The following is an 18,823-nucleotide window of genomic DNA, read 5'->3' as shown; positions in this document are numbered from 1 at the left end:
TTGCGTTCTAATGAAAGATTTTCGCTGTTGGTACCCGTCAATATGGGGCAAGTTTAATGTGGAAAGCTAAACTAAAGGAAAATGTAGCCAAGATTCGATAACGCAAATCATCCGTTTTACGCAGTATTCAATGTATCACAAAAAAACTTGCTACCATTAATCGAAATGGTGCAGTATTACCTTGAATTTAAGATTTAAAGTAAGGCTAAAAACTACAACAAAACTAAATTTTACGGCGTAGCAAAATGTGCATTACATACGGTACTGTATTGGTCGTTAAGAAAAAAATCTCGTTCTACGGAAATTTTATTACTGTAAGTCATGTAGACTCTGTTACATGTATCATGTCTGGACAATAATTCTGTGGGATTGATCGTTTACTTAAAAATTACCCCAAACTACATTATGAAATGGCAAATAGTGCATTATTAAATAATGTATCCCATAGAACATTTTTCATTATACATATGAAGTTTTCTTAGTCTTCTTCAACATTTATCATAAGTATGATGCAATCTTACACTAGAGATGTGTATATTTACAATATGCAAACGTTCCCCAAACCACATTATATGGCAAAACATGTACTCCCCTCTGTATAATTTTACTTTTTAATGAACGATATTAGAAACACTGAAAATATCACGTCTAAAACGTAAAATAAAAATAAAACCAAAACAAATAAAAAATAAATTATCCTTTCTACACAGTATTCTGAATACTCCAACATGTATCAGTATAATTAAGTTTGACTGTGATATTATTTTTTAAAGTAAATGCAACATTTAACCCAAAATACAAAAAGGTACAAAACATAACATGTTCTTCAGTGAAGAATAATAATGTTTACAATTATATAGCACTTTTCTGGACACTCCAGAAGCACCTTACATGCAAAGTGGACTCCCCTCCACCACCATGTGTAGCACCTACCTGATGCAACAACAGTCAATGTGTGCCAGTATACTCACCACACATCAGAAAGGAGGGGAACAAAGTAATTAACCCAGTTCATAGGTGGAGATTTTTAGGAGGCCATGATTGGTAAAGGCAAGGGGAAATTTGGCCAGGACACCAGTAACACTCCTACTATGTTTGAGGAAAGCTATAGGACCACAGAGAGTCAGGACCTTGGTTTTATGTCTCATCCGAATTACAGTGCCTTTTTGGCATTATAGTGTCCCCGTCACTATATTGGGACATTAGGACCCATACAGACCACAGGGTGACACTAACTACTGGTCACACTAACTAGTGTGACTAGTGTGACTACTGGTCACACTAACACCTCTTCCAGCAGCAAGCTAAATGTTCCCAGGAGATCTCTCATCCAGGTACTGACCAGGCTCACACCTGTTTAGCTTAAGTGGGTTACCAGTTGTGAGTTGCAGGGTGATATAGCTGCTGGCTTAGAAAAGTGCCTTGTGAGTGCCACTCCTCACAAAGTTACAATAAACGTTGTTCAATGGTACCATGCTTCATTTCTAAGTCCCATCGTTTATGAAGCATAAGAACCCTGTTTGTTTTTGACAAAGACACCAGCGATGATTATAGTTATTTTTTTCTGCATCCTGTGCTGTAATCTTTTTGCCAATGGACCAGATCAGTTCCTACTTTTTTTTTGTATTGCCCATTCTAGAACAATTCCCCTTTAACTTCTGTTCAAATGCCCTGATATAGAGTTTAACACACTGTAATATGTAATGTGTGCTCTGGAAGAATCTTTCCTCATTTCCCTAGATATGCTGGACATATAGTTTATTGTGTTCGAAAAAAGCAAAGAAGTGCTAAATAATTATTAGAACTAGCTAAAATTAAATCAGTTCTTTCTGGAAACATTGATTTTGCAATGTTGGTCAGTTTTTGTGCTTCACTTCATTGCATTGTTCAGGTGTGCAGTGCAAAAATCAGCTAGCAAATACCTGAGTGTACATTGGTGTGTGGTGGAAAGATGGAATTCTAACTTCGATCAACAGTACTGTATTTATTTTAGTCAGCAGTAAGCATAACCTTTGTGTCTGCAAACAAACATGAAACACATTGAATCTAATCCAGTTTTATTATCTGATGCGTTTTTCAAAGCTTTTCAGCTTAAGGTCATTAAACAATTACACAGGATATTACCTCAGTCTTAAGGCTTTATATTTGAAATTGTTAAGCCTAATTTGTGTATTCTATTGTACAGTATATTGTATTATGTCTATTGTATAATTATCTCATTCCCAGTTCAAACAGAAACGAACAGTATCTCGTCACATACTGGTTTTGGAGTTTACCTTATTGTTCTTTTCCTCATTGTCAGCAATCAACTTCCTGTGTATCCAGCAAAATAATAAAACAGGCACACTTAACATGAAAAACATGATTGGTGTTTTATCCTGGCAGTGTGGTATTGAGCAGAGTGTATGTCTGTATTGTGTAAATCTGCCATCTTGTTTAAACATCACTCGACATTCAGAAATCATATTTTTTCTTATGGAAACACAGAATAGTACATGCTAACCTATTTTAAAAACTAAACATGCTGATCTATTGAGTAGAAGCAAACCCCTCTTATGTGTAAAGGTATACTATATATCATCAGGTAATATTTTCTTTCGACAGTTTTACTGTGTGATTTTGTGTATGCTTTTCAGTAGAAATCAGTAAAGCTCAAATTCCAACATGTCCAACATGTTCTTTTCCAATTTGAATCAAAATCCAAGTTAATGTTTTTCCTCAGCCTCAGGTGTAAGGCTTCAAATGCTTATAAAGGAATTCTGACAAGCAAATCAGGATGTTAGTTAAGGTTTCCCGCATTCAGTCATCACATAAGTAGCCCTAGTGTCTCTTTTGTTTCCTTCTCGAGCACAGTCTTTCTCAAGTGTCTTTGTCTTTTCTGTGAGCTATCATTCTCTCTGTCTGTTTACTTTTAGTCTTCCTTCAGCAACAACTCAAGCCCTCAAAGATCTGAAAAACAGATAAAGACAAATGGCAGCTAATTTTTCACAGCAGCAAGAAAGGAATCACTCCAGCAACAGACATGAAGGAACTATGGAGTGTCATTGCAACTGTTAACATACTGAGTGACAAACTGTGTGACAAGAGAATATAATGTCTATCCAGCTTAATCCTTAAATATATTTTTAAGCTTTCTATTCTAAGGAATTTCAAACATTTGAGCACACAAAGGTGTTGTCACACTGGGGGACAAGCTGTGTGACAAGAGGATATGACCTCTTCCCAGTTTGGACCTTAAATATATCATTCTTAAGCTTCTTTTTCCAAGGAATTTCAAACATCTGAGCAGACAAAGGTATTACTGACTTGTGGTAAAACATGGTCTCAAATCCAGTGTCCAGGCTCCATTCCTGCCTAAACATGTTTCCACTAGTGTTTTTGGCTCTTCACACACAGTTCAAAACAAAATGAAAAAGTTGTTTTGCCTTCCATAGTGCACATATATATCCAAATTTAACTTTATCTTATTTTAATATTCTTTGTAATCAATTTGATCAAATATCTGGAATAAAGAAGTTTTATTTTGTTTACATCTCTATTTGAAAATTTATGTAATTATACATTTTATTTTACCTTATTATTGCAACCAAGTGAAACCTCAACAGAAAACAAATATATTGCTTTGTGTGATGATTACACATTATCAATTCCAAGATTGTTTTTTGTAAGAAATTAGAATTTGCAGTTGTTTTTATTTTAGTACCCTCCACCCACATTTAGAATCACCAGGTGCTAAGTGAGCTTACAACTTGTACAGGCAAGGAGACTTTAGACTTTCTCCTGAAAATGTAATGTCAGAACTATCTTCTTCTCATTCACACCATAGCATCTACAGCAAGCCTGTAGGTGAAGCTTATAGGTCAATCCCAGACATGCAGCAACCTGAGGATATCTTGGTTGACTCAAGCCCACCCATCCAGAGTGGTTTTAAGTCAGTTTTGTTTGGTCACTATGAGATATTCTATACTGCTATTCGAGAAACACTTCTTTACACAAAGGGTTGTGGGAGGATGAAACAAGTTGCCCAAACATATTGTCGAAGTCAATCCCTGGCTTTTTTTGAAGGAACAGCTAGAAAGCATCCTTGGAAAAATTAGCTACCAAGTACCAGACGGGCTAGGTGCTCCAAAAAGCCCCCTTTTTTGTAACTGTTCTTGTATTCTTAAGTGAACAAGACTCACACTGGAAATATCTGGACTGTACTGGATCTGCTACAGCAAAGCGTTTGACTTGTCACTTTAGGGCTAGATTATAAGTTATTTTAAACATTTCATAAACATGAAATATCAGCCCACACCACCACAGAACACAAATTGTAAAGCTGGCATTTCCAAAGGATGAACTCATAAGATAAGACCACGTTTCATCTTTCCACAAACTTTTGTCTTGGCCTTGTTTTGGGTACATCCATGGCAATTTTGTTTGAATTCTTTTCCTGCACAGACACAGTTTGCCTTATCCAGAATTCATATGAGGGCTGACAAGAACCATATATCTCTGTATGCATGTACAGTATGCGTGGCAGCAGGAGAGATAAAGAAAAGGGTCAATTATTATTACAGCTAGATAGCAGTTGGAAACTGACAAAATGTCATCTTTTCTGATCAAGATTCATTTTAACCAATGAACGTGATCTCATCTCTTCATGTAAATAAATCTCTAGTCGAGATAAGAGCTTTCATTGTGAGAGTGAATAAAACTCCCTTCATATCCTCCCACATGGTCTCTGCTCAGGTTATGAATAGCTGTAAGAAAGAGTAAGATGCCCGATAGTTTCCCTGCGCTTCTTTCTTTTCTTGGTGCTTTCAAGTCAGCTAAGTGATCTCTTTTTCATTGAAGCCGAAACCAACAAAGATGTATGTGATGGACTACAAACAAAACGGGCTGTGTTGAGACACATCAATGAATTTATCGAAATCCCTAAATCACATGCTTCAGGCTGATGGACAAGAACAAAATGAAACAATAACACCGTTCTTTTCTGTCCTTGCAAGCTGGAATAAGGGACAACACTGCAGAAAGAAGGATAAAGAATAAAGATGCTACTTTTAAATCATGAGTGGTGACATTTTATACAGAAATATTTTTTCTAACACGTATAGAGGAAAATTAATACAGTAGCACAATCCATGTTAATGGAGCAATGATGACATACATAACTCTGATGACATCTGAGAGAAAATGGAAATGTTCAGTTTGCTGAAACCTGTTCTGTCATATGATAATCAAAATTTCCAGATTACTTTTGCTATTTATTAATATAAGATTGAGTCATTTTTACTGCTTCTGTATTATATTCATTAAGTTGTAACTATGCCCATCATTTTTGGTACACTCTAAGGTCATTAATACAAAATAAGAGATTTAATAATGCTTCTTTGAGGTGCAATATTTTATTATATATTTCAAAGCAACAATGAAAATATATTTTACTTTCATCTTTATACCTGGTGATACCTGCTTTACATGTTAGTGCTAAACATCCTCTGGCTTGCCATTATAAATAGGTGCAACTTAAAATTTTGTTTGAATTACGATTCATTTTGTAAGACAAGGAACAACTTTAAACACTACAGTTGTTTTTGTGTTGGTCAACATCAGAGAAGGTCTCCTAATATCCTCTGTCCAAATTCAATACTCAGTACCCCACTGACGAGTGACCCTAAAGGGAAAAAAAAGCCCTAATTTGTAATACATAATAATTTCAACTTTAATTGTGAAAGTGGACAATGAAAATTAAACGGAATTAGATTTCTGATCCAAGTAGAAGGACGATAAAGCTTATCCTTATCCCAGCTATTCTTAGCTGCTCAGTGGAATGTATAACATGGCAGTGACTAAAGCCATGTCTACTTCAGAAACATAACATACAATCGAGGATCTGGGTGAAAAAATACAAGTCTACAACTGTACAAAATAATTAAGAATTTCTCAAAAGACAATTACGCTGTTACATAATTCCTAACTTTGTTCTGTTTAATTGAAGATAAAATAACATAATGAAAGACTAAATGTAGTCAACACACCATAGCAGTCAGGTAGTTTGCAACTTTATTGCTGCAAAGTGTGCCAGTGTATATAGCTCTGTAACTGTTCTGTGGTTTCTTATGCTTTTCAGAATTCGCAAGCACAAATGCAGTGTTGTCTGTTCAGCCTCCGGGTGGGACGCTACTGTTTTACTCTTGTGCAAGGTACTTTACTCAAATTGCACCAGTAAATGCCTTCCAAATGGCTCTCTAGATTGTCATTTTAAATGAGAATTTCTTCACAAATGACTTACCTGGTAAATATAAATTTAAAACACTAGCACCAATCATTAAATTATAAAACAGAGTTTACAAAATGCACCTATAACTGTTTCCTTGGACTCAAGACGATAAGACCTCTGCATCTTTAAGACCTCTGAAATTCTTTTGTCAGTCTGATAATACATATATCCTACAGAATATGTTGCAAACATAATATAATCTTCTAATCATAACATAATTTACTTGTGACCTGTTGCCTAGACATTTTCAAACTAGATTACTCAAAAAGCAAACTTTGCTTACAAAGTAAATCCACCTCACTTGGCTAGAACCCTGTTCAAAGATCTTTTTTTCTCAAAATACAATCCGGTATGAAATATTTTTAAGGTGAGCAGGAATTATTCTCTCATACTCCATTCTATGGCCAAAAGGAATAAGGTACTGTATTTATACAACTTTTCTGTTACATAAAACTAACCATGTTTTTTTAAAGACAAAATACCAAATCCTAAAATTACAACATAATAGTAAAAAAAACAATAACATTTAACTGTCTGTTAGTAACATCACATTAGTGTTTTGAAAAATTTGTCTCACTTGTCACTTCTTTTTTATAATTATCTTATAATGCAAATACAGGCGATCATTTAACACAACAGCGATAGTTGTATGAAAATGACCCAGTCTGTCCCTTCTTTGTATCCTCCAACATCTGTTTTTATTTCCTTTTACTTGTCTTTTCAAGTGCTCTTTTACAATAATTGTTTTTGATTTTATATAATTCCACATTTAGTTTGGATTGTTTGCAGGATTGGACCCCACTATAAATTAGCTTTACAGGCAGTGTTGAGCTAGATTATTTGTTATACAGTATGTCAACTATAATATGTTAACTGTAAAATTAAAAAAAAATCAATAAAGAGCTGTACATTGAAGAAACAAACATGCAGATAAAGACAATGCCAGCTCACATCCCATTTTAACAAAATCTACAGTTTCCCTACCTCACTTTTTAACAACTAATCCCAAAGATATCAAAAAGACTTAAGTACAGTTCCAAAACTCCTGATGGCAAAACTTCGGTAACTATTGTGAACAAGGTGGTATCCACAGACTTTGGCCTCTGGGGTTTTATCTTACTCTGCTAAACTCAGAAAAGATACTGGACTGAGATAATCAAGTTTTTCAAGTTAATATAATGCCTGTGTGCTTCCAAGTTTACCCGGAAAAGCAGGCTATGTGAGTTCTTAATACAATACATTTTCCGATTATTTTCTGGTATCTGCAAACTTTATTTGTGATACTAGCTGTGATTCATTTGAAGATGTCATTGTAAAAAAAGAACATGACGAAAAAACTAAATTAAATACACGAACGACGCAAAATAATAAAACCAAGCATCAGATCAATTACATTCCTTAACAGCAATATATAAAGGGGTGCAGATTCTTTCGAAAGTGTAAATATTGGTGGATGGAGGTCGTCTTTAAAAGGACAGACCTGTGATGACGTCAGGGGGTGGAATTTCAACATGGAGCCCGGGGCAGGTCTTGGAAGAGTGGAGTTCTCAATGAGAAGCTTGTGAATCGTATGGACAGAAGCATTGCGTTGTGTACCAAGGAGGGTCCATCAAGCACATTTTAATTCGAGGCACAATTTCAAAAAGCGACTTAATTGTTTTTTTTGTAGAGTTTAAGTGCACGTGTAGAAACAAAGCTGAGTTGTAAAGCGAAATCTTAAAAGTGAGGGAACGTTGCATACATTACGTGTTTCTGGATGTTGGAATATTTCTACTTGACCAAAAGAAAAACTTCAAGGGAGCTGAAAGTAAGCCTCTTTACGACTGCGTTTGTGTGCTTAATGTGCAGTAGCGCGAACTTGCGGAACAATCGGATTTTGGATTTTGTTTTTCAACAGAACTACTTAACTGAGAAAGTTTTTTTCGGTGATCGCATTTCCTGAAGTTTAAATGTGTTATCTTGGGAAGACTGCAGCTGTCTCCTTACGGAATAGGGAAGATTCCTGATTCGAGTGCGCGGTATGCAGACAACAAAGAGAAAATTGCGGTTTCCTATTATGAGGGTAATAATTGAGGTCTAAATTTTATAAACAGTTGGAGTTTTGTGAAGGTGGTCAGTTTCGTATACAGCATTTTTTATCCACTGATACCGGAAAGCTAGAAAAAGAAATGGAGTGGTTAAGTCTCTTCGCCTGGGAAACAATGGGATGTCGAGACAACCTGGCTGTCTGACTGACAACGAGCCCATGCAACGAAACCCGTGCAAAAATGGACGAGGAAGGCTCCACGTTGGACAATATGCTTGCAAAATGACTGAAACGAAGGCTTTTCTTTGATTTTTTTTTAATTGAATAGGGTGCGCACAGGCCGTCAGTGCGGATTAAAATACAAACGTTAAAGCAGTTCGGGATTAAAAAAAATTTGTTCCGATGGTAACATCTACATTTTAGTCGTCTTGTTCGAAACATGCGTATTTATAACTATTAATTAGACATGAAGAACGTTTGCGCTGAGAATTTTTTGCAAGTGATTGCAATTCTGCTTCTTGGAAGTGGCTGCTCGGCTCTACCCCTCGGCTGTAAACCCAGCGAGGAGCGTCCAAAAAGCACTGGAAAAACCACCCAGGTCGTGGAGGGGAAAGTGGTCTGCAGCAACATAGAACTTGATCAGCTATTGCCACCGGAGACGTTACCAAACGGAACAGTGACCCTGTAAGTATACACTTATTCTCCTTTTCTAAGGAGGGGAGAGTGTGTCGTTGTTACGCTTGCACGGCTATACTGCTGTACCTCCCCTTCTAAAAAAAAATGTAAACTCGCGCAGATGGGTGTTGTGTAATCTTATTAAACTTTATATTCTGTAATTGATCGCCCTAAATGTGAGCGAGGGGGGTGAATGAGTTGGCACAGCGAGTGGACGTCGATTGATTTTTGGAGTACAAGCCGTAGGTTCCTGTTTACTTACCTGCTGGTGTTGCGCTTTAAAAAAAACATTAGAGACGACAAGGAAGTAGTTGTACTGATGAGGGTGGAGGGGCGGGGGCGACGAATTTTTACTCGTAACAAACTTGAGGTTTTACACTAATGAAATTGACGTTGGGTTTGACAGTCGAGCGTTAGTCATTTATTTGCGAAAATTACTCTTTTTTAACTCAATTTTCTAATATTTTGACTGGCATGAAACGGCGGTATTGGATGTAATAGAAAGAAGTCCCCATGAATCGGATGAATTTTTGTGATGATCAATACTTCACAGACGGGCAAACATAGTTCTAGATGTTTAGTATGGTTTAGTTGATGTCATTCACTGGGCGTTTGGGAGAAAACGTAGTTTCATCCACGTTAAACACAGTCAGAAGTACTCATTTAAATGATCTTGTTTCACCCCTTTACTGTATTTTTTGCGGCCGGTGTGGTTGTTGACATAGTGTTAGTGTTATGTAGTTGAAATCTACTTTTTTATTTCTCTTCCGGGTCAGTTTTTTAAACTGTAATATACAGTTAGAAGTTGCAATCAGACGTTTATTTGGTCGATAACTTGGGACTCTCAACTAGCCATTTGGATAGATTTTCTTTTCTTCTGCTCCACCAGGCGAGTTTTGAAGTGTAAAATGCTGCTTCAGTTTTTTTATATATAGGCTAGCTTTTAAAATCGTGTCCTTCTTTTCCCTTTTCTTCATTGCAATTTATATCAGTTGAATTTGAATCCTGTATAGTGCCACTGTTTGCAATCCCCTTTTTAAAGTTTAACATGTATTTGAAGAAAAAAAAAAGAACTGGAGTAACATGAGTTAGGAAAAAGCCTCGTGTGCAAATACTGTTGCTTATCGTTACTGGAAACTTGGAGATTGTTTAGTCTAATTTTAAGAGCAGAATTTAAAACAGGATTAGACACGAACTACAGCATACCACTTTGGTTACACATTGGAAAACCTGATAGGAAACACGGATGTAACGTTTTAATAACACAATGTCAATTTGTCCCTTGTCTCCGGTAGAGTATAAATTTATGTAATGTATACATTTAACGCAATCCTGAACTGTTTCATTGAGTTTTATGGAGATCCAATCTTATTAGTCACTAAAGTATTAGTCATTATTTGATCTAGTCTGAAAGTAAATCTGGGGAACATAAACGTTCAGTTTTTTTTTAAAAGTTCCACTAGGTACTAAATAAAAAAGATCGAAGTTAGATACTACCTCACTATAGTAGTAAATTCATAATGCGTTAGTTTTCATGAGCATTACATCTGATCTAGAGCACTGAACCTACTTCCTCGCATCAGATTTGTATGTTGCATGACTGCCTGATAACGCAATGTATTTTTTTTTGCAATATAATTTAGACACCTTTGGTCAGGTGGAGTGCATCAGTGGTATATAAGATTAATAAAAATGATTGGTGGTATTTAATGCTTGACATCAGGTTCAACACTTTTGCATAAAAACATAAGCACACTGAAATCAATTTGTGTGCTGGAAACATACAGCTGACAAAGGAGTATAGCATATATTTCTCAGATATTGAAATAGTATTTTCATATTTATCATGAAGTAAAAATGGAAAAGAGAATGAATGTTTGACAAACTGGTTGGTAAAGTCTATTAGATCTGTTTGTGGCTCCTGTAATTGGAAGAGCTTTCTCATTGGAGTGAATAGAATCACAAATTGGAGTGAATAGACTCCACAGTTATCTGTTTTTCCTCAGCTACATTTCAACATTTGACTTGTATGGTCCATAGCCATGGAAGATGTTAAGGACTTGGAAAGACTGTGTGAGAAAGTCATAAATAGCACATCATTTAGACATGCACTAAACACCTATTCTGAACATTTAGTGATTTCCCATGAAAGTTTGATGTACTACAGCATCAGTTCCATAACAGCTTCCCACCATGCTTAGATTTGCAGCATGCAAATCTGCTCTACAGATGTAATGGAGAAGCTGTGCTATTAGAGTTCATAAATAAAATTACAAGATGTTTTTCCTTATTTCAACTCAAAGGGTTAGTTCTAGCAAATGGTGGTGTGAATGGTTAGCTGCAGACGGTTATTCTGAAATTTAACATTCAATTTAAACAACATCTGCCTTGAAACAGGATGCATTTCATTTACAGATTAGATTATTGTTGCAAAACAAACCAGGGTAGCTTGTACTTATTCAACCTTACTACAATTAGACAGGAAATTGTGAGATGTAGTAGTGTGCTGCTGATGAGCATGCCAGGAGATAAAAAGCTGTAAATTGACAAAGATCTGGAACTAGTTAAAGCTGTAAAAGCTTGCCTAAGACTGCAAAAACCACCCAGTAGTCCTGTTTCTGTAACTGTCTGAGAGCTGTAGTAACACTTAAATTCTTTCTTCAGGGGTTTACTATTTAGGTATATTACCTCAAAGCAGAGGTGGGAAAATGAGAAGCAACACCACTCTTTGAGGCTTAATTGCATCTATACTTAGTGCTTTTGTTAGTCTAATTTAGAAGCAAACCATGTGATAAAGTATGTGAAAGCTATATACTGTATTGATACGGTGTTCTCTTTTCTTATGGCCTCTTTTCATGTTTAGACCTATCCCCACACTCAAAATAAAGATTTGGTCCTCATGAATAGCATGTCACGGCTCAGTGGTGATGGATGTCATTTTTGCCTCAATAATAAGGGAGGAAAAAAGTCATCAAAGGCTCCTTTTGTAATGAGATTTAATTTGTGTTTTCAGTTCACACGCTCAATCTCTCAAGTGATGGTCCTGTTGTGTTGTTGTTAGGTATTTCTGTAGTCAAGCCTATTATCACATCTGTTTACCTTTTCCACACATGTAAAAGTATCTCCACACATTATACTTTGCATTTACTCACCTGTGTGCATTGTTTGATCTGGTCAAAAAAACATAATTCTTCAAAAACTCATATAACCATGTTTGGTAGTTCTTGTGGTGTGTAGAAGTTATTTCTTTGAGTGTATTTATGATGACATATAATAACTAATTATCACTCATCTGCAGACAGTACTAACCTTTACTGGGAAATAGATACTTAATTGATCCCATGAGGGAAATTGCCGAATTTAGCAAATTTGGCAAAATCTGTGATAGGAGTAAGTGCCTTTGTTGTCGGTGAGTCAATGAAGAACCAAACTAGCCCTTTTTGTGAGAATTGTTAGTTGGTGTTTATTAATTGCCTATAAAATCAGCAGCTCTTCTGGATTTTATGGTGTCAGGCGTTTTATAGCTACTGAAGGGTCACAGAACGGTTGACACCACTACATACCTACTTGCTTTGCAGTATTGAATGAGCGCAAAATCAGGCAGTTCCCTGCTGCTTTGTTAAAACCTTTCCTGACCTGAAAAAATCAATCATTTCCCCATACTGAAGTTTCTCTAAATCATTGTCCCAGCAGGAAGGTCTGACTGCGGGATTTTTGCAGTGCAATTGAAAGTGACCAGCTTCTCCTTCGGAACTTCCAATATAAAGCTAGAAGCAAAATAAATATTGCACTGTAAAATGTGAATGTCCTTAGACTGGTTTCTAGTAAACTTCCTTAACTTGCAGGCTCAGTTTTTAATGTTTTTGAATAAAGGCAATGAATGATTATTAATCTGAAATAATTTACCATCAGCAGCTCCTGGATGACCAAGGCAGTCCTTGAGATAAAATTAATATAATGAAGGCTGTCATATTAAATTATAGTGTTGTGCTATAAGACCTCAAATTTTACTTTGTTGTAAATTTTGTATCAAGTCACTGGTATTACAAAGGACAGGCTATTTTTGTGGTTTGTTACAGTTTTTAACCAAAGCCTTTCACTAGGCAGTTAAGTTTGAAAATGTCTGAGCCTGCTAGGCATGTCTCTGTGGAGTTTTTTAAGATGTGGTTTAGTTATGATGGACTGTCCTGTGGCTTTTACAATGCAAATGTTTCTGTTTTCACACTTAGCTGTCTTTACCAGCTGAATAGGACTTCTGATAGAAGTGTTTGTTGGTGTCCCATTCTCTTTAAATGTCTGTCTTCCTTATTGAAAAAGCCTTCTGAGTACTAGTGTGATCATTTTTACCTTTACATCTGCTTTAGTCTGTGGAGTCTTGAACATATCTTGTCTTACAAGATCACTTTGAGGCCCTCACTGGAAAAGAGACTGTTTAATAATGAATATACTTAATTAAATACTTATCATATGTGGTGGTGGTTTCTGTTGATAAGTGTTTTAGAATTCCTGAACAAATCAAGTTCTACTCAAAATTTTCTGGGAAATAAACACTAGCTCAAGGACTGTTTCATTCTTTGACCTTTTCAAGCAGTGTTGTCAGCAATTATGCTGTCCGTTCTGAAAAAAAATGTATAGAAATTTGGTAGCTCTTCAAAATATCCTGACATTGTTGCTGCTTGGCACACTTCCATTTTACAGGTTGTATGATTTCCTTTACAGTTTCCTGTGTGTGAGGTTGTAATTGAAATCTTATGGGGTTTTTTTGTTGTAAGAAATTGCTGTGTCCTGTTACTTTATCATGTAAAAGTCTAAACTCATTTATTTTCTGTTTTCTGTAAAAAGTATGCTTACGTTTACCCCAGTTTTAAAAATGAAAAAAAAAATGGTTGTACAGTATCATACCATAGAAGACGTTTCCTGTCCTGTAACAACAATATTTCTGTTTTTTTTTAATAACTTGCCCTGGCTTGTGGAATGAAAATGCAGATTCCTATCATGTCTAATAACAGGGCTGCATTTAAGTAGTACACTGCTAGACTACTTTCTGACATTTGAAATGTTTTAAAATGAAACTGAGATATTGTGGAGTGCTTTTGCACATTTCATTTCAATACTATTTTAGTAGTCTTCAAAGGATGCAAAATAAAAAATAGTTTAAAAAGTTGGTGCTAAGTCTTTTTAAGGTACAATCTAGGGAAATTGTAGCCACTAAATGTACATGATAGAGCTTTTGTTGTCATTGTAATGTTCAATTGGAAATTTTTGATGAGCAAAGGGGAGGAAATAATTATCCTGTTATCCTTGTGCATGACTGCAGTATTTCTGTCCTGTTGCTGTGTTTGGTAGAAAGTCATTTTTGACCCATATTACATGTAATCATCACTCCTGGAGCTCTCAAGTGACGTTTCAAGTAAGTGATGTTTAATGGGCATACAGGTTATATCTAGAATTCCTCGTATGGCCCAGAGAAATAGGCAGACAGCACTTCCTCAATTTGCAGATCCCACAGGGCTCCTGTGATCTTAAAGCGCGATAAGTAGAAGATCTTCCTCTCCTCCAGTCAGTGCCATAAAATCAAGTGAGCATTTAACCTGTACTGTAAAAAGTAACAAATGAGAGGAAGGCATTTGCCCCATCTAGCCACTATGGTAGTTAGTAGTTAGATGATGCAGGCATCTCATACAGCTGTTTCCTGAAAGAAATCAGGGGTTTGGTTTCAACAACATGGATAGATATCTTCTTCCATACTTACATTGCCCTTTGGTTATAGAAGTTCCTGGTGTTCTTGATTATAAAAGCCTTCCCACATAGCTTCGTTCCACTTGTAACCTCTGGTTTCTGAAGATGTCCATTGGATAGACTTTATGGACTTTATACTTGGAAGAATTTTGAATACCTCAAATCCTTTTCGAGTTTCATTTGGTGCTTCTGCAGTGTATGCAAATCCTCCTCTTTTGATATCTTTTGCGAACTTGAATTGTTTACTTACTTTGGAACAGGTAAAGGTTTATTCCATGCTAGAGGAAAAGAAATACAACACTTCTGCTGTGAAGCCTTCAAGTGTAGATTTACTCCATGCTGAAAAGTGAAGAAAGAAAACACAATGTTTTGGCTGTGGAGCCTTCTTCTGGTACTTCAGAAGCCTTCTTTCTTCTCTTTTCAGCATGGAGTAAACCTGTGACTTGTTCTTTTGCAGCCCATGCATGCTGATGCAGCTATGCACCCGGACTACTTTTTCAAGTGTGTTTATTTTCTTTTCAGCATGGAATAAAGCTTTACATTTTCTTTTGCAGTCTGATACTCAAACCGTTTTACTAATTATACCAGCATTGAATTTTTTGATGTAAGTCAGGGAGGGTAGGGATTCTAATGCAGATCCCTGTTGTACCCCAGTAATTGTATTGCTCCCATATTAGCATTCGTCTCTTATCACCTGCATTTCCCCAATTGCCTGCTGCCTGTAATTTGAGAATTTATGCTTCTGTATAATTCCTTTTATAAGACATTACCTCAAAGGCCTTCTGAAAGTCTGTTTACTTTATCTTATGCTATGTACATACCCATTTCCTGTTGATGTTTGTTCAAAGAACTCTAACAAGTTAGTTAAGCATGACCAACCTTTCCTAAATACATTTTAACTATCCCCTGGGACTTTATTTCCATCCTCCAGTTATTCTAATTATTGGTTCCATAGCCTTGCATGTCACAGAAGTCAGATTATTCTTCTGCATTTATTTTTTTGGTTCAGATTTGTCAGTCTTTGTTTGGACAGACACGACATTAGCAGTTCTCCATGGCTGCTACCCCTTGTCTCAACTCTCTGGAAGCACTGTATCAATGACTCAAATGCAATGTCTCTAGTTTCCTTGCATACTATTACCAGGCCCTGAGGGCTTATTTATCTTAAGTGCTTCTAGAACCTGAAAAACTTCAACTTTTGCTATGTTGATGTTATGTAATAACTATGTTCTTCCCCGTTTCAAATATGTGGTTTCTTATATGGTGAACTCATTTAGTACATCAGTTATTTCCTTTATGTTGTCTAAATAGTTACCATTATTATTGTGGAAAGCTCATAGCACTGAGTATTTCCAGGTGGTCCTTCAGCCAAATACTAACCAGACTCAGTCCTGCTTGGTTTGCAAGATTGGAAGAGATCAGGTGTACTCAGGATAGTATGGTCATGAGTCACTTGGAAAACACTGTAGTGCTGCATAAGCAGTGGTTCACAGGTGAACATGGTCTTTATTCTCCTTGTTCAACACACATAGTATAACAGTAATAGTTATGAATTCCAAATTTGCTGTGTCAATAAACAACCACATATAATGTGTTATACTAGGGCACTTCAAGCAGATCCCCTAAGTATGTTTATTGGTCCCCTTAATCTTTCAGCTTTAAAAGTTAGGGACCTATTAAATTAACTTTTTTTTAATGATGTTTCTTGTTCTAAAATGACCTGTAAGATACTTCATTTAACAAATGTTGTGCAATTGATCATTTTTGGGTTTTTCCAAGGCTTAAGAGATTTGTGATATCAAAATCATCTATAAAACGAGGATTTGGGCTCTCCAGGATTAGGGCTGGACTTCAGTGCTTATGCTATGCGATACACTGCAGCTCGTATAACATGGACTCAGTTAAACTGATCTGCAGGTGGGTCTCACTGTTGGCCAGTTTAAGAAAATAGCCAATTCCCTTCAGTATGTATTCAGAATAATTCTGAAATTATTCACATTTTTATTTGATAATCCCCTCACAAAGTCCCAATGCACTTTATTCCACCCTTCTGAGAATATTGTGGAATTGGATGACATGGTCAAATGCAGAGAAGGCCTAATTATGCCCTTTCCCCAGTTTTTTTTAAGTATTTGCCTGCGTTCTGCTTTTTCGAACTGAGTGGAAGTGGGATCATTTCTCAGCCACACCATGGCCTCACACGATAGTTTACAGCATCTGGCCACCTCCAGTGGAAATGAAGGATTGATGTCAGAATAAGGGTACGGTTTCCTTCTTGGCTCTGGAGAAGAGTTTAACTTGATTATGCAGTTGAGTGCTGTAAACTGTCACGGTTCGCCACAGCATTGAAACGCAGAGCGGCGCGGAAAGCAGGCCAAGCTATGTTTATGACTTCAACAGTTCACAACTAGAAGGCAGTCTTTGATTTGACTATGTTCAAATGTACGCTGCTGTAGATGAAGCTGTTTATCAAAAAATTGCTCCGTTTTCCAGTGTTTGGCATGTCATTTGATAACATATCGATGATTCTTATCCTGCTATTGATGATCAGATTAGCCTAACTTTTTACCGTTCTCTGTCAAAGTCTGGTTCCTTTTCTGTTGGTGTGGAAGACAGCTTTGTCTAGAACTGTTTAGAAAATTACTGCAATAAATACCTCCAATATATGTTTTCACGTATTTATAGTGGGTATGTTTTATTTATTTTTTTTATTGATGCCATCCACTCTTTCAGTACAGCAATATGAGGAATGAAGAATTCCTTAAAAGGCTCGTTTTACTTTGCTGTTGTGCATCATGGTGTTTCTAAATATTTCCAACTCAACTGAGGCCAGCTGATGGGGGTGGTGATGGTGGAACAGGGGGGAGCAAGGGTTCCAAAACATCTTTGACCTTTAAAGGCTCCAGCAGGCTGTCTGAATAAACACGATCTACAGACCTAATTGCTTTGATTTTGGTCATTTGTACAGAAAGCACGTCATACTAGGATTTAGGATGAATTATTCTTCAATGTTTGCTTCTCTTCTTTCTTGTTTTCCTATACCGCTTTCTTCTTTTGGGGGCAATAAATAAGAGTGAAATGTATGTTCTTCTGTGGGAGAGAGAGTTTTAGCATGTTTTGTTTCAGGAGACTCAAGATCATGCTGTTATATTCTACAAATTAAATATTATACATCTATGCTGCAATCTTCAACCTTTAAAAAACTGTCCTACTTTTTCAAATGGGAGGAACTGCTAAATAAAATAAAAATTGCTGTTTTGCTAGCAATATATATGAAATATTGCCTAATATACATGTACCTAAATTACAATGCCAAGAATAAAAAGTGTAACTTTCATTATATAAAATGTTATATTTAGAGACATTCTGTCTGCTTATTTTCAGAAACAAAAAAATAAAAAGATACTAGATTAGAGACGGGGGTTGTATTATTTATGTTGTATTGCTGACATCTGACATTCCTGGTGTCATGTCTACATAGATGTATATTATTTGTTTCAAATATATTGTTTATTATTGGAAATGAAATCAGTTTAAAACAAAGTAAGAAACTGTTCTATACAGTGTATTACTACATCCAGTGTAAATGTTAGAACCTAAGTCAAAGGTTTGTTTGTGTCAAAGGTGGTTAAGAGATGACTTGGTTTAATTCTAAGATGTATAAGATGCACAGAAAAGGTGCACATTCCACAAACTATTTTGCTGTGTACAGTTGAAATGAAAATTGTCAGTAGCCGTGACATCTTGCAAACCTAAAGGTATTCACCAGTGTAAAACTAATTATTACTGCTTCTTTCAGTTATTTAATATATTAATCATATTCATTAAAGAAACAGAACATTAACATGTTTCCTTAAAATGATAGCCTCTCCGGTCATGCCTTGTGAATTTCAACAAACTATGCTACATCAGCATTTGTTTTAGAACACAGAGGAATTTAATAAAACTGATCAAGATAAAAGTGTAAATTTTAATTTTTTTAAAAGTGGTGACAAAAGTCATCTTATGTTACCTTAGGTGTGTATGAAGATGGTTTGGAAAGGTAACTATTTCTTTTATCTTTTAACTGTAATGTGTCTGTGGAAGTACCAGTCAGTAGTGGTCAGGGAATCTAT

General features: G+C 36.0%; 1 protein-coding gene across 1 annotated transcript in view; it reads left to right on the top strand.

Moving 5' to 3' along the window:
- Positions 1 to 7,756: 7,756 nt before the first annotated feature.
- The window catches only part of adgra3 (adhesion G protein-coupled receptor A3), a 49,517-nt gene continuing 38,450 nt past the window's right edge, over positions 7,757 to 18,823 (top strand). Inside the window, exon 1 of the mRNA XM_088625593.1 lies at positions 7,757 to 8,978. Within this exon, the coding sequence (XP_088481719.1) occupies positions 8,761 to 8,978 (218 nt within the window). The 5' untranslated portion in view covers positions 7,757 to 8,760. The remainder of the gene's footprint in view (positions 8,979 to 18,823) is intronic.

The sequence above is a fragment of the Lepisosteus platostomus genome, chromosome 1 (genome assembly GCF_059453375.1).
Source record: "Lepisosteus platostomus isolate fLepPlt1 chromosome 1, fLepPlt1.hap1, whole genome shotgun sequence".
Classification (NCBI taxonomy): domain Eukaryota; kingdom Metazoa; phylum Chordata; class Actinopteri; order Semionotiformes; family Lepisosteidae; genus Lepisosteus; species Lepisosteus platostomus.
The sequence above is the reverse complement of the archived record's forward strand: the minus strand, read 5'-3'. Positions and strand labels throughout refer to the sequence as shown.